Genomic DNA, 22,250 nt, shown 5'->3' on the forward strand with positions numbered 1-22,250 from the left:
CTGTCTAGAAGGACCGCGAGGTTAATTTTTAAAATTGATTTAAAAATCCATTTTAAACTCTTTGTGATCGAACAAAGGGTCATTGTACTCAGAAAAATAAGCTTTATCACAGTAAACAATAAAATCAGCAACCTATGCTTAATTTTAGGACCCAATTCATTGAAATATTCAAAATCATTAGAACGAGTAAACTACGAACTGTATTTTAAGATAAATCCTCCAAGCGTTCTTACTTGTTCCGCACGAGTTTTGCAACCACGCAGTGTTGTTGTCATCTCGATGAAAATGTTCAGAAGTTCTTGTGGTGAAAACAGGTCACTGCTGCCTTCATCCGTTGATGCTGGTTGGTTTTCCCTCGGTTGCTGACTGAAGCCAGGAGGTGTTGTATTCTATGCAACTTTTTGCCGCTGATTCAACGGCAATGGCTGCAGATTTGAGACCACTCGGACAGATCCCGCTCCAGGTTACGCCAAAGCAGGAAAATCCACGTCCGTGAAAGTTGGTGGTGTTTTGCGACGATTTGGTTGGTGCCTCATCGTCGCTTGCTGCCGAATTTTCACAAACTCAGCTCTTTTTGGGCAGCTTCGATTCTTGGTAGAATGGTCGCCGCCGCAATTGAAGCATTTAGCTTCGATGATCTCGTTGATTGTTACGCAAGCTTGAGTTTTGTGCTCACCTCCGCAGGTTGCACAACGACTCTTGATGAAACAGTTCCTTCCACCATGTCCAAACTGCAAACAGTTCGAACACTGCGTCACGTCACGGTGCACTGAACGATAACGTTCCCAAGTTACGATGATGTTGAAAATTGCCCGAACTGCTTTCAGCTCAGACGGCGTTGTCGATCCTTTCTCGAGATGAACCAGGTACAGTTGATCACGAAACTTGATGTCCTTGTTGTGTCTCGTCATCTTGAAGACTTCGATCACGTTCAACTTAAGAGTTTTGAGCTCTTCTTTCAGCACACTCACATCCATGTCGTACAGGCCTCGGAGGACCTGTTTCATGGGGCGTTTACCTGGATCGTCATGGCTGCAGTATTCAATCTTTGTGTTGTTCAGGAAATCCCGAACGTAGTTGTAATCCTTTCTGGTAGGTAGCAGAATTTTGAGTCCATCAGCACACAAGCGAATGGAAGCTCGTAAAACACCAGATTTGATAAATCCGGTCAGCCACTTTCGCACCGAATCCGATGACGAAGTTTTCACAAAAATGGGTGGCAACTTTTCCCGTCGTTCAAATTCTTCCTTCTCGCTCACGTCCACAGGGAGGGTAGCGAACTGGTTTCCAGACAATTTTTGAGCGTCCTTGCTCAAACTGCCTGGCTTTGCAGGTAGCGCTTCGGCATTCTTTAGCTTCTTCAAATCTGCCGATCCTGCTGGTGAGGACCGCCTCTTTTTCTTGCCCTGAGGCATTTTTGCACTTTTTAGCACTTTTTTGGTTTGTGAGGGACGCACGTCTGACTCGCTTCTCTGCTGATCGCAGCGCTGACGTCACGATTTTCTCCTCTATGGCACACTTTGTTTGTAATGTTGGTACCACTGCGTGGTAACGCCATCTTCGCCTTAAAATCTGGACTGGCTCCAAGGGAATGATGGAAAGAGAGGAATCACAAATCCGTATAAATAATTTCAAGATTGTTCAGGTGTAAACCGAAAACGCGATCAAAAATCAAGGTGGAAGAATAAGGCTTTTAACTGCTTATTTAATTGTCGGTGTTCAGGCTGCCACACTGTTTAATCATTTTCTGATGAACATTCAATTTTGCAGTCCAAAACCAGTCATTGAATTGAAAAAATAAAATTCTTTTTCAAATTTTCTTTTTCTTGATTTGTGTGCACCTACGTCGAAGACCAAGATTGTTTACTTTTTGCTCTTTGGTCTGACAGTCTTGGTCTGACAGATTTGGTCTGACAGCTTTATCATGGATTTTGGTCTGGTCTAGGCGAGGGATAGGACACAGCACCTTCCTGACTGGCTCTAGTGAATCATAGATTCAAAATAAAGACAGTACACGTTTTTTTTTGCTCACGGAAAAAAAAACATTTGTAATCATTAATGATCATGCTTTATTTGATCGGCTGAAATAGATTCTATGTGCTGTTTTGTTGTATTATGATTTTGATTTTTTTTTTTAGAATTTGGTTTTTTACTCACATCCGTAGTCCGTACTCCCTTCAAATCACGTCAGTGTTATCCTTCAATTTTCTTTTATTACTAAAATTGCACATTACCTTATCAACCTTTTCCAAACACAGTTTTAGACTATTTTTTATAGCATCATCCTGAGCACTGTACAACTTGGCCTTGAAAAATTGCCGGTTCACTTCCAAAAATTCACCTGCCATCTCTGGTGGCAGCAAAAGCTTCAATTCGCTCAAGTCAATCAAAGTGTCTCTTCCGGTCGACGGTCCAGCAGCTTCATCTTGAAATAATTTCGACAAATTACGCTTATGTGGACCGTTTTTCTCTGCCACCTCCATGTCCCGTTTGTAGTTTTTCGACACGTGCACGTTGAAAATTTGCCGACCCAAAACGCTATTGGAATTTTCGTCTTCCAGTGTAAACACCAGTGCCGTCGCTATTTTCCGGATTTTGTAACACGAACTCAAACACTTAAACTCCAGGGAAATGCTCTTCTGGCCGATTTCCTCTATCGGAACAAGAATCGCCAACCGTTCCCGCTGGTAGATTCCGTTTGCCGTGCCGACGTATCTGGCCGCGGAATCCCTGTGCGTGACCACGTGGTCCCGAAACGTCGTGTTGTCCCCTCTGATGTGGTACGAGCATCGGGATAGAGGCTGAAAGAGTTGGTTCGAACAGACCAGCATTATTCGGACGAGAAGGGGCGTGTGAGGGTTCATCGCCATGTTGAAGGTCAGGGACTTGCCCGTGCTGGTGAATATTCGGTTCAGTTTTTCTGAAAATACGTGAAATTCATTCGATCCGGATTTTTCTAATGTCACTTTGAAGTCATGAAACGAATTAATTATTTCTTCCAGTGATGGCTGTTCTTCTAGCTTTGCTGGGTTTATGTTCGAGAGGTCGTCATCGTCATTTTCCGTACCGATTTCATCTTCCTAAAATTGGTAAAAACTTAAATTTGCTCTTTTTAACTATTTTCAAAACTAACATTAGATGTTTCGTTTTTGCCTATTGCTGTTGGCGTTATCATTAAAATACATATTGGTCTCTGCGACAGTTCAAGAGAATCCTGTAAGTATTTGAAGATTATTTTCGGCATTGTGAAGTAGGCAATTATTATGACTTACTCTAGCATTAGACATAGAGCAAGAACCAGACGGGTCCTCGAACTATCTTTAAACTTCCAATCCCATCAGGCAAAACAGGGATCAGCGCGTACATATATAATGATAAATAAATGGTTTTGTGTCACCGGATTCTATCCTTCTTTTCCTGGCTCGCACGTTACGACAACTCAGCCGAAACACGATCGAAGCAGGCCTTGCCTCGCAGAGAGCAACGACGAAAACTCACAAAAAATAAAGCTGTAACAGTTTATTTCAAAATCAACCAAGAAGATTCAAAAGGATTTTATTTAAAAAAAAAAAACAACTAATAAAAAATCAATTAAAATAGTAGAAAAACAACTAATTGAATCTTTGTTTAACGAAAACATTTTATGGTGACCAAACCAAAGTATCGTTTTCGAAAGGCCTAAGGCCACACAATCCCTTCGATCCACTCCAAATACGCCGCCACCCGGGTGTACACTCCGGCCGTTCCCACCGCTCCACAACCCTTCCCGAAGGACGTGATCCCAACGAGGTAGTACAGACACCGATGGCCGGCCAGCGCGACTTGCAGCGGCCCTCCGGAATCCCCCCGACAGGTATCTCTCGGCTGCTCGTCCACCGGAGATCGCGCACAAAGCTGCGAATCGGCGATCGCTTGCGGAAGTTTGCGCTCCTCGACGTACAGTCCATGGCAGAGATCGTTCGGCAGAACTTCCAGCCCGACCTTCATCAGGACCGAGGATGGACTGCCGTCTGAAGAGGATAGTGAAATAGTTAGTGATCCTGGATTGATGAAGATCACTTACAGTCTTCGGTATCTCCGTAACCGGTAGCCACGACTCGAGTCTCGTTGAGCTGGTTTGTAGGCCACAGACAAGCCGGCCGAATGTTCGGCCCAAACGTAACCGACTGGTTCAACCGCACCAAGGCAATGTCATTATACCGACTTTCCGACGGTCGATACTCCGGATGAACCACGATCGTCTCGATACCCAGCGTTACCTCCCTCATTCCATCACCCCGCTCATATAGATGATGATCTCCCAGTCGGACCACGTTCACGACGTTCTCCTTCGTCGTCCGGACGCAGTGTCCCGCGGTCAGCACGTACCGATCGCTGATCAGTGATCCTCCGCAGCGGAATTCCGGATCCCGATCGTCCCCACCTTCGGACCACCCCAGAACAGCCATGTGCGGGAACTCACCGGGCAGACTTTCCTGCCCTCCCACGATCAACCCGAGCGATTCGTCGCACTGCGGAATCAGATGTCGGTTTAACTCCGCGCCCGGCGTCAGCGGTCCAACGAGGATCTCCGTGGACGCCAACTTGCGGTACTGATCGCAATCTAGTAAGTTACAATCAGTGATCAGTGTTCCTCATAGGTATTCCCAGAACCACTCACACTGTTCGCTGCGGTGAACATTCCGACGATCATTCCCCGATGCCAACGCTGGACAGCAGATGATCGGTTCCCGAGGATCAGTTTTGTAGGCGCAAATTCGCGGACGAACGCCGAGTTGCTTCATCTGGGCATATTCCGGGCAGTTGGCCCGAACCAGGCAGACGCCATTTTGGCCGTTGATCGAGCAGCGATCGCCCTCTAGGGATCAGGGATATAATTTTAAGAATGTCACAAAATCTGCTGATTTAAATAATGTCTATACCTTCTAAGCCGATCGCGAGTTGGATCAAGAGAATTAAGCTTAAGGCGTACAACAACATTGCTGTCTCAGCGAAAACTGAGCGATCGGCTTGGATGTCGCGAGATAAGCCGGTTTGTTTTGGTTTGTAACGACTCACGGGGGTTCGTCGTTAATAAAGCAAATGAGTTGTTAGAATGGAATGCCCATTTGGGATTCTGAGATCGTCAACACGATCAAGTCCAAGCAATTTTAGTATTTTAGTTTTTTAATATTTTAGTATTTTAGTATTTTAGTATTTTAGTATTTTTAGTAATGTTATTTTGGTTGAAGGAATTCACTTTTTAGAGTGATAGTAGACACATCGTTAGAGGGTTCAAATAAAACAACTTCCGGCAGTTAATATCAAAATGAGAATTTTATAATTTAATATCAAAGTGTCCCTTCCCTCTCCTCACCCCCACACAATCGGCTCAATCCAGTCCAAATACGCCGCCACCCGGGTGTAAATCGCCGGCACCGTCGACCCGCAAGTCTGCCCAAACGACGTAACTCCGATGACGTAAAACACGCAATGATTCTCCTGCTTCGTGATCTGCAACGGTCCACCGGAATCCCCCTGACAGGTGTCCTGTCCCCCAACCACACTGCCCACGCACAGCTGACTCCGCTGGATGCCCTTCTTCAGCTGACGACTGTTGGCGTAACCCTTGCTACACACCTGGTTGTCGTACACGTTCAGCGACACCTTGAGCAGTTCGTCCGACTTGTCACCGTCTGGAAAAGTTGGCACTTGAAGGTTAAGGTTCAACTGAAGTTAACACTTTGAGCAACTTACGATCCTCGGTGAGACCGAATCCGGTGGCGATTGCCTGTTCAGCGGCCACCTCCTGGCGGTCGTAGAGACACGCTGGTCGGATAAAGTTATCAAATGGGACAGTTTCCACCAGCCGGACTAGGGCGATGTCGTTGTAGAGACCCTGGTTCCGCTTGAAATCCGGATGCCGGATAAAGTCATCGATTTCCACGTCCCGTGGCTTCGCGCCGTCGTCCGTTCGAACCAGGTTCTGGTCGCCAAGGCGAACGAAGGAGGGAAACGTCCCATCGACCTCCACGAAACAGTGCGCCGCCGTCAGGACGTAACGATTGCTGATCAACGACCCACCACAATCAAACGACACCTGCCGACCCCGGCGCCACCCGATGGCGGCCATGTGCGGAAACTCGCCCGGTTTGGTCACATTCCCACCGACGATCAGCTTCACGATGTTGTCACACTTTGGCACCTCAAAGCTGACCACCGTCGGCGTCAGAGTTAACGTGCTGACCGCGATCCGATTGTACGACAACTTCCGGTATTCGTTGCATTCTACAAGGAGAGGAAACAGTCAAGCCAACCTTGTCCAACGACATCAACCATGATCCAAAGGACTTACTTTTAACCGCAATCCGGGCGTTGCGATCTTCCTCCAGCGAATTCGGAGCGGACGACGACGGCGGGACTTGGTCAGGGTCCCCGCTGAACCGGTTCTCCTCCCCGTCCGGGCAGCAGACGACGGCCTCGCGGGCGTTGTAGCTGCAGATGGTGATCCGTTTGTTCTGCAGCTGGGCCTTGCACACCGAGTAGCCGCGGCAGGTGCCTGGTTTGCCGCCGTGCTTGCACGGGTCGAATTCTAAAAGTTATTATCATCATTAGATTATTAAATAAAAAAAAAACATCTTTATTTTTTGACCAAAGAAGCTATTTTGTGTCATTGGTTCACCCATACCAAGGATGCCAGATACACAGATTTGTCTGTGTTTCACAGACTTTTGGGCTTGTGCCAGAAATTTTTTAAGGTGCACAGACTTTTTGAAAACTTCATTAAATTAATATTTTGTAATTTTTTTGTCGAAACTTATTTCCTTAGTCTTAAAATGCTTAAAAATGCAATTTCTGATGGATTTCATGACTGTAAATTGATATATTTAAATTTTAGATGAATGCACAGACATACACAGACTTTTTTACAGACATTTTAAAAAACCAAGTGGCATCCCTGACAATCTCCATACAATTTTGGCAGCTGTCCATACAAAAATGGTAAACAAATATTCAAACAGCTGTAACTTTTGAGTGAATTTTCTAATCAATTTGGTGTCTTCGGCAAAGTTGTAGGTATTGTTGAGGACTATTGAGAAAAAAATACATACGAGTTATACTTTTTTTAAAAAAATAGTGATTTTTGGAAAAAAAACGAAATTTTATACCAAAAAAAATTTACCTCAACTGTTTATGTAAAATAGAATTTGCAATCGAAAAGAACTTTACAGATTTTTTGATAAAGGGCTCTGTTTTCAAGATATAGCAACCGAAAGTTTAATTTGAGCGAAATATTTGCAGTTTTTCGATTTTTAAAAATAGTGAACATGAGTGACCATTTATATTTTTTGAAAAATTCAGAAAATTTGCTACAAAATTGTCTAAGAGACATTGAAGATTGGACCTCTGGTTGCTGAGATACAGCGGCTTAAAGAAAAATAAACATGAAAATAGAAGTTTTCTATGTCTCACCCAAACGACCCACCATTTTCGAATGTCGATATCTCAGAAAATAATGGTCCGATTTTCAATGTTAATGCATGAAACATTCGTGAAATTTTCCCATCTTTCTGTAAACAAAATTTGTTTTTTTTTTTTTAAACCATGACTAACATTTCAAAAGGGCCAAACATTTAATATTAGGCCCTTTTCAAATGTTAGTCTTGATTCAAAAATCATAACTCGGCGGCATATTTTTTGACCTTACTTCTCTATAGCTCAAAAGTTGCGGGTTTTTGTCCCCTGAAACATATCAAAAAATCTCGAAAATCAAAAAATACGTATTTTGGGAAATTGAGTCTTTGTAAAAAAAATGTTAATTTAAAAAATCGGCAATTTTTTCCCGCGTGCCTATTTTTTTTCTCAATAGTCCTCAACAATACCTACAATTTTGCTGAAGACACCAATTGATCAGAAAATTCACTCAAAAGTTACAGCTATCGAATATGTACGTACCATTTTTGTATGGACGGCTGCCAAAATTGTATGGAAACTTATATTGGTGAACCAATGACACAAAATAGCTTCTTTGGTCATAGGGAAGGTCCCCACAATGTTTGAACCAAATAAAAAAATTACAAATAAAATCCATTTTCCGTTTTGGTAGAGAGTTGCTCTTATGTTCAATCTTATCAGATCAAACAGGCCGAGCCTACAGTGCTGATTCAGAGAACGGAACACAAATTCCAATCATCAGGGAAGGAGGCGAAGACATACCGTACCAAACCAGATTTTCGAGCACAGGCTCAATGCTCAAACGTATTGTTTTGCCATTTTATTCGATGATTTTCAATTGAATTAATTACTCACGAAAAAGATAACAATGATTTGCTTCTCTTGCCAAAAAAAGATTTCTAAAATATTATTTTGCCATCAAGTTAAACTCATTTGCGTTTTTGTTATGTGCCCGAAAATCTTCAAAATCTGGCATGCCTGTACCAAACGCTCAAAAAAATATTTTTTCATGACATTTCTCATTTCACAAATTTTAATGCCGACCAAAACATGCCAGTTCAATTTTACCGCAGGGCACCTACTCTTTCAGCTGGTCGTTCAATCATAGGGTTTTATGTTTGAAAAACTGAAAAATTAACTTCTTTAGTAAAAAAAATTAAAATTAAAAAAAATTTATTGATATAATGGATTTAAAACCCAATGTTGAAGAAATTTACGTTGCGGCCTTCCTTGACAGCTCGTTCCAAGGGGTTCATAGTTGATCCATCGTGAAATGTCTTGTAATTTGTTTTTCTTTTAAATTTATGAAAGCGGGCAGAAATGGACTTTTAGCGTGATTCTACCGTTGTACATTAAAATTTGTTTAGTTAAAATTGCGTGGTTTTTTTTACGAATACAACAACAGTCATATAATTCTCAAAATTCAAACAACAGCCTGATTATGCTTGAATTATAAAAAAAAACATCTCAAGCTACGATAATAAACAAGCTCATTAGCATTAAGTCGCCATTAATATATCCGATTTTTTTTTATTGTTCCTACTAATCTCATAGTTAAAGAAAAGCAAAACAAGTCTTCTCCAATCTGGCATCTCTCATGCATAAATGTAAACATTCTCCTCACTCAACGAACATGATCACGTTATGGCATTAAGGGTACCGTCATCTGGGGCGAATCGGGACTACAGTCTGAATTGGGACAGCACGTTTTAGAGCACTTAAAAGTTTGCAATTTGGAAATCGATGCACTATTTTTGTTGATCTGAGCTTGTTCTATCCGAAAACAATCAAAAACATCTAAAAATTAAGAGGTAACAAGGCTACAACAGATGTCCCAATTCGCCACATGTGTTCCGTTTCGCCCCAGATGACGGTAAACGAGTCTCCTTTCGTCTCACTATAGTAACAAAGCTTCTTAATGTGGCTAAACACGATATCAAATGCAGTCATACTTTTTTACGTTTAGTAATCCCTACATTTCCGCAAACTATCAACAGTTCTTAGAATTCCCCAAATTGACTGTCACTATCACAACTGCCAATATATTGGTGCCAAAGATCGTTTACCAACAAACCACTTCAACCACAACAAGACAGGGAACAACTACCGATCCTCGTCGACCTCGTCGCCTTCTCAAGAACTGATCTTGACCCTCCCCTTCTCCAAAACGTGTTATCACCTTTTAACGCTGCACTGTTTTCGCGAACCAGAACGCACACGATCACGCCGAAAAGCGTCCAAAGGTGCAACAACATCTTCCCGGCACGATCGTCAAACGATCACTGACGAACAGTTGCATCCAAGCTGTTGGGATTATTCTCACGAAATCGCGCGCTGATTTGCATAAATACAGACGAGATTTGCGCGATAAAAGTGCGCGATCACCACCAACACACTGACTGCGAAAACACGACTGAATGAATTGTGAACGATCGGAGGATCGTCGGCGAGACTCTCTCCAACCATCTAGGGTAAGATGATCGGTAGCTGTTCAAAGCCAACGTGTTTGCGACAAATTTGATGTTTTTTTTTGCAACGGTTGTGGAACCGCTGTGTAACTTTGTTCGCTATTGATCCCTCGACCCTTATGATCGGTGATAAACCAAAAGATCACCCTCACAAATACACCCAAGTACCGGTTTTCTGCGAAGTTGTTTATTGTATTGTGTATGTAAAGCGATCGTTTATAAAATGTTGTTGTTATTTGGCGACTTAAGCTTAGCGCGTCGCCGTCGTGAGTAGTTCTACTTAGAAGAGGATGACCGACGACGCAACTTGTGCGATCGACTTGGCTTATTAGAATTAACCTTCTAGAGTCGATGCAAACATTTTTTTACATTTTTTAAATAAATATCATGCTTAAAAAATAACAAAATACTTATTTGTTCACAAATTTAAAATAAATAAATTTTAAAACTAAAATACTAAAATATTAAAATACTAAAATACTAAAATACTAAAATACTAAAATACTAAAATACTAAAATACTAAAATACTAAAATACTAAAATACTAAAATACTAAAATACTAAAATACTAAAATACTAAAATACTAAAATACTAAAATACTAAAATACTAAAATACTAAAATACTAAAATACTAAAATATTAAAATACTAAAATACTAAAATACTAAAATACTAAAATACTAAAATACTAAAATACTAAAATACTAAAATACTAAAATACTAAAATACTAAAATACTAAAATACTAAAATACTAAAATACTAAAATACTAAAATACTAAAATACTAAAATACTAAAATACTAAAATACTAAAATACTAAAATACTAAAATACTAAAATACTAAAATACTAAAATACTAAAATACTAAAATACTAAAATACTAAAATACTAAAATACTAAAATATTAAAATACTAAAATACTAAAATACTAAAATACTAAAATACTAAAATACTAAAATACTAAAATACTAAAATACTAAAATACTAAAATACTAAAATACTAAAAAACTAAAATACTTGAATACTAAAATACTAAAATACTAAAATACTAAAATACTAAAATACTAAAATACTAAAATACTAAAATACTAAAATACTAAAATACTAAAATACTAAAATACTAAAATACTAAAATACTAAAATACTAAAATACTAAAATACTAAAATACTAAAATACTAAAATACTAAAATACTAAAATACTAAAATACTAAAATACTAAAATACTAAAATACTAAAATACTAAAATATTAAAATACTAAAATACTAAAATACTAAAATACTAAAATACTAAAATACTAAAATACTAAAATACTAAAATACTAAAATACTAAAATACTAAAATACTAAAATACTAAAATACTAAAATACTAAAATACTAAAATACTAAAATACTAAAATACTAAAATACTAAAATACTAAAATACTAAAATACTAAAATACTAAAATACTAAAATACTAAAATACTAAAATACTAAAATACTAAAATACTAAAATACTAAAATACTAAAATACTAAAATACTAAAATACTAAAATACTAAAATACTAAAATACTAAAATACTAAAATACTAAAATACTAAAATACTAAAATACTAAAATACTAAAATACTAAAATACTAAAATACTAAAATACTAAAATACTAAAATACTAAAATACTAAAATACTAAAATACTAAAATACTAAAATACTAAAAAACTAAAATACTTGAATACTAAAATACTAAAATACTAAAATACTAAAATACTAAAATACTAAAATACTAAAATACTAAAATACTAAAATACTAAAATACTAAAATACTAAAATACTAAAATACTAAAATACTAAAATACTAAAATACTAAAATACTAAAATACTAAAATACTAAAATACTAAAATACTAAAATACTAAAATACTAAAATACTAAAATACTAAAATACTAAAAAACTAAAATACTAAAATACTAAAATACTCAAATACTAAAATTTAACTTCAACATATTGAAAGAAACCTTCTTATCGATTTTATGGCAAAATTTTGATGGGAATTAGAGAGTCAAAGACCGTAAACGAAATTTGTTTTGGACTTATTAGTAATGCGAAAATAACACTCCTGCTCATTAATTTAATCGGTTTAAAACTGAATCATTTGGCCTGAGTCAGTTTGTTGAAATTTGCCGAAGGGGATTTTTAGCAGATATTACTTCATCATTTGATCAGACAAACCATTAAATTATTCATACGTATTGAAAGATTCCCATTGGCAACTGCCACTGCCAATAAGTTCAAGTTCAATATTTCCAAGCTGTTGCCAATAAAATGCAAAAACCTCCCTTTCAATGACCCCGACTTTCCTCAAAAGTTCAAAATGTAAATTCCTCCCTCCACACTTCAACTCAACAAAATCTGCATAAAATGCACCTGATCTAGTCACCGTTGGCCCACGGCAGAACACCACTTCAGTCGGCACAATGTCTTGCCACGGACTACTTCGATTGGCCATCCTGCTGGCCACCATCCTCGCTCCGGTGACAGTGGTCCTTGCCACCGACAAGGAGGCCGCCACCCGGATCGTCGATTCCAGTGCGTATTCCAATTTCCTTTTGTTTTACAAAGGTTGCACAAGCGTTTCACAACGGTTTTTGCTCCGCAGAATGCCTGGACTACGTCAACATGGTGTCGACCCCGCACGACATCATCACGCTCGACCTGGACTCGCCCGTCCGGCAGTCGTACACGCTGCAGTGTCCGCTGCAGAATCCGTACGTGGTCGGCGGGAAGGCGGTCCAGAAGGACGAGTTCCCGCACATGGTGGCGCTCGGGTATGTTGCGCCGGCTTTCCAAAAAAACAATTGGAAGTTCCAGTGCGGCGGAACGCTCATTAGCGAACTGTTTGTCCTGACGGCGGCCCACTGTATCAATCGGTAAGGCGGTGCGGGTTTAACAGGTTGGTGCTCTCAAACTTGTATGAACGTCATTTTTTTTCAGGGATTTGCGGATCGCTCGGTTGGGGGTTGTGGACGTCGACGATCCGGACGCGCAGGATTTTAGAATAGAGGAGGAAATCATCCACGAAGAGTACTCTCCCGCGACCAAGTACAACGACCTGGCGCTGCTTCGGCTGGACCGGAACGTGACCATAACGTTGCACCTGCGACCGGCCTGTTTGGCGACGGATCGTGCCGAGCGGAACCGGCGGGCAACTGTGACTGGGTGGGGCAAGACAGGGAGGGGTGAGTTTGTTTGACAGCTGTCAACATTTCGTGGTTATGTTCAAAGATTTGACTCGATCCAACAGTTTCCGAGCTGTCCAACGTGCTAAACAAGGTCTCGTTGGACGTTCCGGAAGATCGACGGGCTTGTGCCCGGATGTACAGTGGTCCCGGTAAGGCCAAACTTTTGGACAGCCAGATTTGTGCCGGGTCGTTGGCCGGGGAACAGGACGCCTGCCAGGGCGATTCCGGCGGACCGCTGCAGGTGTTCGACGAGGACAAGTGCCGGTACCACCTGCTCGGAGTGGTTTCCTACGGGAAGATCTGCGGATCGGCGGAGTACGGCGTGTACACGCGCGTTTCGCGCTACCTCGAGTGGATTGTGGCCCGGGTTTGGCCGGCCGAGTGGACGCGGAAGGAGGAATGGGACTATTGATTTTACGTAGTTTTTTTATGGAAATAAATTGTTTAAAATGAAACAAACCAAATAATGTCGTTTGCTGATTTGATTCGACACCATGTACTCTGAAGAAACTGCCCCAATCGCTACTCTTGACAACAACCTGCCTACTGCCATGACCTCACGGCAAACTTACCTGTCACAACATCAAAAGGGTACTTTTCTCCCTTAGGTCACATAACCTCACCCAAGAAAAACAGAAATCTGCTGGTTTTATTTCGCATCAATAAAGTTCCCATTTTGCCTGATATATTGCCAATCACCAAAGAAAAAAGACCCGACCGGAAAAGAAAAGACACCCGGGTAAAAAACCGCTAATTGACCACGTAAACCACACTCCCCTACAGTGAAACGCCGATAATTTGACACGCTTCAATTTGACATCCCAAAAATAGGAGACAATCAAGATTTCAGTGTTGCCAGCTTGTCAACCTCGTTCAATTGACAGCCATCGCTGTCAAACCAACGGTACCCCACTGTTCACCGATGACACCCATCTTCTTCCCCAGACGATGACATACTACGATGATCTAGGCAGGCGGCTGTTGTTGTCTTACTATCTGTATTGAAGATGATGATGCCCGAGGAGAGGACAATATTTGTGTGTGCCTGCTTCGATCGATCGGTTCGAAGAAACCGGCTTCAGTTGCCCGTAAAGATCTGCGAAAGGAACACGGACGTCAAGTTCCTGCGTGGATTCGTTTTTTGTTCGATTCAAAATACGGTTTCTTCTCGTGAAAATTAACCAAAAATTAGTGAAGTTAGAAAAACCATAACCTAACCTCAACATTTGACAGCTGACGGCAGACGCCATGGTCAAGGTCAAGGGTCTTTGGCGAAGAGGTGATGGTGGTGGTAACTTGCCTTTGCTGACTGTTTGGTGCAGTCTGCTTGTCTGCTCAATACATGCAGCACGTGCTTCGGATGGTGAGTTGTTGGTCTTGGTAACTTTTGGTTTTTGGACTCGAAAAAAAAAGCGTTTTGCGTCTGATTTGTAGGCGAAGGTTAGTTGCGTCATGAGTTGAATCGATTGTTTACAAAACAAAGCGAGCATTTTCAGCAGAGTTGGTTTGTCAAAAAGGATCTTTTTACACAAATTTTGAATATTGCGAAATAATCTGTATCCATTCGAATGACTTTTACCTTGTGTGAATGTTGCTTCCGGAATGGTGAAATGTCTCATCAACGGGGATTCCCAGCTTTTTTTTGCACCGTTTTGGGGGCAATTTGCATAAATTTACATAACAATTTGCGATTCCAGTTTGGATAATCTTCACCGCCAAAACGGGTTTAGTATTGCGATAGCCATATTAAATAATGTGAGCCGTTAGAGTTTTCTGGATTTTTCTCCATCAAAAACTGTGAAATCTTTTTATTTCTGTTTTTATTTGAATGAAAGTTGAAAATAGGTAGCGAATTTTTTTTCAGATCTTAGTCGTTCTAAATAATCTTAAACATTCGCAAACAATCAGTTTTTAACGGCCAGGCCTGCTGCGTTCATTAAACCGTTATATTTTTTCTAGAGGGCGAACCATGCCGCTTCCAGAAAGGCCCTGGTGTCTGCATCGGCTACAGCACGTGTCGTCCGCTGCTGGAGTCCCTCAACGGGCGCATCTCGATCTGTTCCTACAACGCCCGCGAGGCGGTCGTCTGCTGTCCCCAGGACTACCAGTCCCAACTCCAAACACTGGCCGCCGCGCAGCAAAGCCTCACGATTAGCGCGAAAAGTAAGTTCCACGAATTTGATAGTTTCAAAACATCTTTGCAAAATTGGCTTTCGTTTTTTTTAGAGTGCATCGAGTACATGCGACTGGCGACGCCTACCACGATCTTCAGCTCGCTGAAACCGAACGCCGAAGTGGTCCAAAAGAAGAGCAAGCTCTGCTCGAACGACAACAATCTGATCGTAGGAGGCGAAGCGGCCAAACTGGGCGAGTTCCCCCACATGGGTGCCATCGGCTATCGCAATCCGGACACCGGTCGGGTTGAGTTCCGCTGCGGGGCGACCCTCATCTCCGAGCGGTTCGTCCTGACGGCGGCCCACTGTCGGAATGCGGACGCCGTCGTTGTGCGGTTAGGGGATTTGGATTTGGAGAGCGAGGCGGACGGAGCGGATCCGAGGGACTTTGAGATTGAGGAGTTTATCAAACATCCGGAGTACACGTCGCGCACCAAGTACAATGATATCGCGTTGGTGCGGTTGGCGACGCCGGTGCAGATCAACAGCCGGATACGGCCGGCCTGTCTGTATCAGTCGAAGGAAATCCGGCAGCAGAAGCTGATTGCGACCGGGTATGGCGCGATGGAGAATTGTGAGTATTGCTTGAGAGTTCAAAAAAATCATTTAAAATATTCGAAGGTTTCCTAGAAATTTCGTATAATCGAATCATGGACATCTCTTAACATTTTATTTCTTATTTTCCAACTTTTAACATCAAATTTGAGCTCTGCGACCGCAGTTTAGTCAAATTAGAGTGGTTGATTGACTGTTACATTACCAAATGCATTTTTCCAAATTTCTTGGCCACCATCTAAGATTTTAAAAAATTGCCATATTACTTTAGTACATGATTGGAGTCATATTTAGGCTCATCGATCCAAAATAAGGCAACAAAAACAACGTGATTCGAAACGAAATTAATCTGAGGACTTTAGATAAGCGAGTCTTGACTAAATATCTGAAATATCTTAATTTGGGTTATCGATTAGGGGACCCCTTTCCTATAGTGGACCCTCTAAAGGGTTTTTGATGAAAAATTCAATGAAATCACAATTTCAAGCGCGTTGTTGTCTACAAATCTTTTATTTGGCATATTCAGCATCATTTATTAAGTGTTTTGAGTTCAACATCTGATATCAGCCATGGCCACTAGCATATTCACAACAAAACTGCGTTTATATTAAATGATTGAATTAACTATCCAATCATTTTTTGACTGATTATTTAACTTCAGCAAGTCAAAATAATGTAAGTTTGAGGAACTTTACTAAAATAAAGCGAAGAACTGCTCATTTTCGAGCAAAAATTAGGGGGGTCCAATATAGGACAACGAAAATCCAAACTTTTCCAAAAGTGGACCCCTGTTAATTAAACCTTCTAAAATGAAGAAAACTGTGATTTCAAGCAAAAGTTTCTCTTAAACATACAATAAATACTAGTTGTTATCAATCTAATTTTTTTCAATTGTGAGTATAAATATAACTGTTTCATGTTAAAAGTACCCAAAATGCTGAAGCCGTAAAAAAATACAATTAATCAAAACAATAGTCAATTAAACTGAACTGAAGCATCATAATTGCAGTTTATAATAATAAATCAAGAAAAAAGCATTTTTTTTAATAAACATGCGTCGTTTTATCAGCAATTGTATTGTCCATTTCTCTCGAAGGTACACGCCGCGCGGCATTTCAGAATGTGCCGCAGACACTGTTGCCAGCGATTTTCTGCACTTTTGGTGCAATAAAAAAACATTCCCGGCAACAATGCCATGCGATTCGAAGAAGAAGATCAACAAAAACAAAACGAACAGTATGGGATTTGACAGCGCGCATTTGCCGAAAGTGCGGCGCGTCGTTTCGTGGCTGGTATGCCGCGTGTCTTTTTTGGGAATACGCGCAATAAACAAATCTATTGTTAAGTTTCGGTCAACCATTTATGTAATTAATATGAAAAAATGTGCATCAAAATAACTTTTTTAATTTTTTTATGTTTGCAGTGATTTTTGAAACGTTTTCTCTGATCTTTTTCGGAAATAAATGTGTTTGAATGTCTGTTAGTTTTTTTGTTGTTGTTTAAAGCCAATTTTTTTTAACAAAACCTATTTGTTTATGATGAAAAGTGAGCAAAACCCATCTTTTATTCATTATAACTATCATTACACTACTCCATGCATCAAAACATCAAATATCGGTTGAATTTGGTATAAAAATAACAGTTTGCCTATATTGGACCCGGGTCCACAATCGGATTATGGACCCGGGTCCACTATAGGAAAAAGGGGTCCATAACAGGCAAAAACACTTTTTTTTCAAATGGCTATTTTTCTGCTCAAAAACAAATAAACTGATGAAACAAACAGTCAAAATTGTTCAAATGACTTCAGTTTTCATTGTTTTGTACAAAAGGTTATGAAAAAGTGCTTAAAATATTGAAAATTTGTGAAAATGTGTTTCGGCTCTACTAGGGGGTCCACCAATGGTTAAAATACCTTATCTAGGTCCTCGGTAAATGCTGAATAATCGTAATTTTCAATCTTTGCATACACTTTTGGTATGCCCAAAGAAGTATTTTTTCCCCATGCATGAAAGCATGCATTTTCTGCTGAACACTAAAAATTTTTGCCGCCAAATTTATTCTTCCACCCTTCTTCCAAATCAGACATAAAATCAGGTGCAAAAAAAAAACTGAAAAAAACGATAGTATCTTCGAAGAAAACCCAAAACTGGCCGTCAGTGATGTGCGGTATGAAAAACATCCATTATTACTTTGGAATGGTCAAAATAAAGGAAACCCAAAAAGCATCTACTTTTTAGTAGAAAAAGTTGCACACCAACGATGCCACATTATTCTATGGAAGATCTGTATTTTTCTAAATATAAATCTGTATTTTTCTGTATCATGTCGAATACGGAGCCACAGAAGATTTTTCTTAATTTTTTGACTGCAGATTCAAGCTTTGGAATTATATTAAAGCATGATTTAATTACTAAATTGTTGAAGTTTTTAAATATATTTTTTATGTCTATAATTACAGATATTTGTGATTTTCGGGATCGAAAAATCTGTAAAAAATAGATTTATCTATATATCTGGCATGGCTGTTGCAAACAGTTGCAAACGTTACCTCTTATTCGAAGTCATTTTGACACAAATTGTTCGCACCGCCCTTCTTGTTTGATAATTTTCATAACATTTTTCTCATAACTTTTCAACCACTAGACCAAAAGATTTCTGTCCATTTTTTCGATAAGAAAAGAAATCCTTCCTCAAATGCCCCCAATCATTTTTGACCAATTTACTATTTTAGTTTTCATTATTCATCAATGAGCAATTCCTGCTCAAATCAGGAGTTTTTCAGGTACTTTTGTACCCGACCCTCTCCGATTTCAATGAAACTTTGTAGACTTGTTATCCTAGGCCTATATAAGCCATTGTGGTGTATATGGAGCCAATAGTACTCGAAAATAACATTTGAGAAGGGCGTAAGGTATTTAAATATTTTTGTATTTTGCTATTTAAAAATCACTGTATCTCGAAGCCGTTGAATCGTATCAAAAAGTGGTCAAAGACAAACTTGTAGGAAATTGCACGGACCTTCTGAAAAAAAAAATACACTGAAACAAAAATACACGCCCCTTCTGAGATTTTAAGATTTTTAAGTTTAAAAATTAATTTTCAAGGTGATGTTACGATTTTTTTTTTGTTCAATTTTTTTGAGAAAATAGCCTAAGATGTTACAAACAAACAAACGAAAAATGCAGGATGGTTGGTCTTTCCTAAAAAAATACAAAAATCATTTACAGAAACTGTTTTTTGCAAAGTGGTCTAAACGTCAAAATTTTTGAAAACCAATAATGGGAATCGATTTCTCAGAAAATTTTACATAAAGGTCTCCATATTGACCATTATCCTATGTCCAATTCTTGTGAAGATACAGCGGTTTCAAAAATAAAAATGTTGAAAAAATAGGTTTTTTGGTGGTTTTTGGCAGTTTCTGTATACGACAGACTTGATTTTTCAGTCTCGTAAATATTTTTACCGGAAAGCTCGTCCAATTTCCCATAAAAGTTTGTCTTTGACATCATTTCAATTGGATGTATGGGCTTACAGATATCAGTTTAATTACATTGCTCATAACTGAAAATATAATATTTTTTTCAGTGTGGATAGTAAATAAAAAAAACGAAGTTGACTTTATAGCTGTCGGCCACCATTGCTAGTACCAACAACTAGTGTCATCCTTTTTAACTACAAGGACTTCGCCGCCCTGGGCTCCTAAGTGTATGAAAGTATGGCACGGAGCGACGGCGCCGAATACCCATATAGAGCTTTATGACGTTTCGCGTACACACACTAGCGCACCATTTGATTTTGCTGGCCGGACAAAATTTAACCTCAATCTTTTTCGTGTACGTACACGCAATACATGCGCACGTAGATAACTCTATTTACACCAAGAATTTTAGAGCGCCCGCCGCGGGATTCGAACCGGCGACCTCTGGATGCAGTGCGCGGTCCGATTGATCCCCACGGGCGGGATAGTAAATAAGCTTACGTAAATATTAATACGAGTCAAATTGAAAAGCTGTCTAAGGCAAACTTATGGGAATTTGGACGAGCTTTCCGGTAAAAATATTTGTTGTGTATTTTTGTTTCAGTGTATTTTTTTTTCAGAAAGTCCGTTCAATTTCCTACAAGTTTGTCTTTGACCACTTTTTGATACGATGCAACGGCTTCGAGATACAGTGATTAAATTGCAAAATAAAAACATATTTTAATACCTTACCCCCTTCTCAAATGTTATTTTCGAGTATTGTAGGCTCCATATATACAAAAATGGCTTATATAGGCCTAGGATAACAAGTCTACAAAGTTTCATTGAAATCGGGGAAGGTCGGGTACAAAAGTACCAGAAAAACTCCAGATTTGAGCTGGAATTGCTTCAATAACAACCTTAGAGTAATCCATTGGCGATAAAAACGAAACTATTGGCACTACGCCCCCCGGGGCATGGCCTTCCTCTAACGTGGGATTTCTGCTCCAGCGCCTCTGACGAGACAGGAGAAACCGGGACCGACGTTTTACTTCACCATCCGATAGAAGCTCAGTGGATAAGGCGGGAATCGAACCCGCGTCTCATAGCATCATCGGGATCGGCAGCCGAAGCCGCTACCCCTGCGCCACGAGACCCACGGCGATAAACAACCCTTAAATCTCATTTACTTTTTCAAAAGTTCCCATGAACATTGGAAACCCGTGGCACATTGGTGGTTCAAAAAATGTACAAAATCTAGAAATGATAAAAAAAAACTTTGGTTTTCCCACGCAAAACAGTTCGCGCAATGTGCTAAAGCAATAATGGAGCACCCGCAGTCGAGCAGTTTTTGACAGTTCGCTCCATAAGAAATGCATTGTAGAAAAAAGCAAAAACTGCTCGAATGGAAATGCTCCATTGCTAGCCCCTGAAAGTAGGCCTTGAGCTCAGGTACGAACAACGTCTAGAATTAAAAATATTTTAATTTTGGGAAATTTTGATGATTTGATATGTTAAACATTTTTGGCAGTATTTTTACATTATCAAAACTGGATTAAAATTCGGAAATAAGTTTCTGGCTGAGGGCGAGACACAAACAAAACTTTAAACCGAATATTGTAATGGCCTAACTGTGACCACTGGTACAGTTTCCAGCCCAACGTAAAACTTAGCAATTCCAAATAATATCAATTTATCTATTGCTAACTTGTCGAACGTCGCTTTTTTACGTTCCGAGGAAAACGCGTTTTAATGTTTGACATTGGTCTCTCATTCCGAATCCGAGATCCATTTTTCGACATCTCCACTTTTGATTCGAACGACGAAATTTGTTTCTTAATTGATGTAAGGGCGACAACTGGCCAAAGGAATTTCAGGTCAGAACGCGTTTGACACACGTACAAGCCCGAGTACCTTAATCATTTTTAATTATAACTCGGGACTCCGGGAACCAAATTCAACCAAACTTCGTGACACCTTTTTTTTTGTTTATTCAAGGTCAAACATTAAAACGCGTTCTTCTCGCAACGTCAAAAAGTGACGTAAGCTTTCTTTCCTCATTTTGCCATAAAACCACTTCTAAAACCAATCTCCTTCTAATTCTTCTCCCTCCCCCAGTCGGCAGCAACGCGAACCAACTCCTCAAAGTGGTGCTCGATCAGTACACCCAGGAAGCGTGCCAGCAGGCCTACGCCAACGATGGACGGCCCCTCTCGCGGGGCATCGTCGACAGTCAGTTCTGCGCGGGGTACGAACCCGGTGGCCGGGACACCTGCCAGGGCGATTCTGGCGGCCCGCTGCAGGTCCGGGACGAGCAGGACAGCTGCCGGTTCTACGTGGCGGCGGTTACGTCGTTTGGCAAGTTTTGCGGCACTTCAACGCCCGGCATCTACACCCGGGTGGGGGCGTACCTCGGCTGGATCGAGCAGATCGTGTGGGGGAACGGCCAAAGTGCAGTTTGAGGAAGAGAAGAAGAAGAAGCTGGATTTTTTTTTTTGCGGGAAAACCAAACATAAAATTATAATCGGGGGAAAAAATGCAAATAAACAACGTGACGCGGCGTCGGTTTTCAGTGTTAAGAGGGGTCAGAGAGGGAGTGTTATTCCTGCTCTTTGAGAGTCTTTGAGAGCAGCCAGGGAGTAAGAGCTAAGCCAACCCATTGGCTGGAAGAAACTCAAGAGAGAGGCGAATGACGAGCGCGCGCGGAAAAACCTTCTCAAAGTTAGCAAACCTGTTTTTGAAATGATAACAGAACCGTCCGGTGTAGTGATTTTGGACGAGGTTTTCATAGTGCTGAAATAAATTCGTTGATTTTTTAATAAATGATTTTTTTTAACTTTCGAAGCTAGAATTTTAAAAAATAATTTGATTAAAAATTTAAAAGGTTTGGATATTAGGAATCACAATGATCACAATTCTACAAAATTCAAGTATTTGTTCTGA

General features: G+C 40.1%; 4 protein-coding genes across 4 annotated transcripts; 1 reads left to right on the forward strand and 3 right to left on the reverse strand.

Annotated features, from left to right (window-relative positions):
- Positions 1–2,010: 2,010 nt before the first annotated feature.
- On the reverse strand, positions 2,011–3,556 carry LOC6033949. Its single transcript, XM_001844286.2, has 3 exons — positions 3,273–3,556; positions 3,134–3,214; positions 2,011–3,080 (listed from the first exon to the last, which is right to left on the reverse strand). The coding sequence occupies exons 1-3, from the start codon at positions 3,285–3,287 to the stop codon at positions 2,178–2,180; spliced, it is 999 nt and encodes a 332-aa protein (XP_001844338.2). The 5' UTR covers positions 3,288–3,556; the 3' UTR covers positions 2,011–2,177.
- A 66-nt stretch (positions 3,557–3,622) lies between these two features.
- Positions 3,623–5,160, reverse strand: LOC6033948 (serine protease snake). Its single transcript, XM_001844285.2, has 4 exons — positions 4,923–5,160; positions 4,661–4,858; positions 4,064–4,603; positions 3,623–4,010 (listed from the first exon to the last, which is right to left on the reverse strand). The coding sequence occupies exons 1-4, from the start codon at positions 4,978–4,980 to the stop codon at positions 3,679–3,681; spliced, it is 1,128 nt and encodes a 375-aa protein (XP_001844337.2). The 5' UTR covers positions 4,981–5,160; the 3' UTR covers positions 3,623–3,678.
- Positions 5,161–5,296: 136 nt separating this feature from the next.
- On the reverse strand, positions 5,297–9,858 carry LOC6033947 (venom protease). Its single transcript, XM_038254947.1, has 4 exons — positions 9,614–9,858; positions 6,335–6,571; positions 5,737–6,267; positions 5,297–5,675 (listed from the first exon to the last, which is right to left on the reverse strand). The coding sequence occupies exons 1-4, from the start codon at positions 9,687–9,689 to the stop codon at positions 5,353–5,355; spliced, it is 1,167 nt and encodes a 388-aa protein (XP_038110875.1). The 5' UTR covers positions 9,690–9,858; the 3' UTR covers positions 5,297–5,352.
- A 2,024-nt stretch (positions 9,859–11,882) lies between these two features.
- LOC6033945 (serine protease snake) lies at positions 11,883–22,129 on the forward strand. The gene is made up of 6 exons (XM_038254938.1): positions 11,883–12,465; positions 12,536–12,806; positions 12,871–13,115; positions 15,078–15,281; positions 15,345–15,866; positions 21,426–22,129. The coding sequence occupies exons 1-6, from the start codon at positions 12,354–12,356 to the stop codon at positions 21,767–21,769; spliced, it is 1,698 nt and encodes a 565-aa protein (XP_038110866.1). The 5' UTR covers positions 11,883–12,353; the 3' UTR covers positions 21,770–22,129.
- The last annotated feature ends 121 nt before the right edge of the window (positions 22,130–22,250 follow it).

This window comes from Culex quinquefasciatus, chromosome 1 (genome assembly GCF_015732765.1).
Source record: "Culex quinquefasciatus strain JHB chromosome 1, VPISU_Cqui_1.0_pri_paternal, whole genome shotgun sequence".
In the NCBI taxonomy this organism is placed as follows: domain Eukaryota; kingdom Metazoa; phylum Arthropoda; class Insecta; order Diptera; family Culicidae; genus Culex; species Culex quinquefasciatus.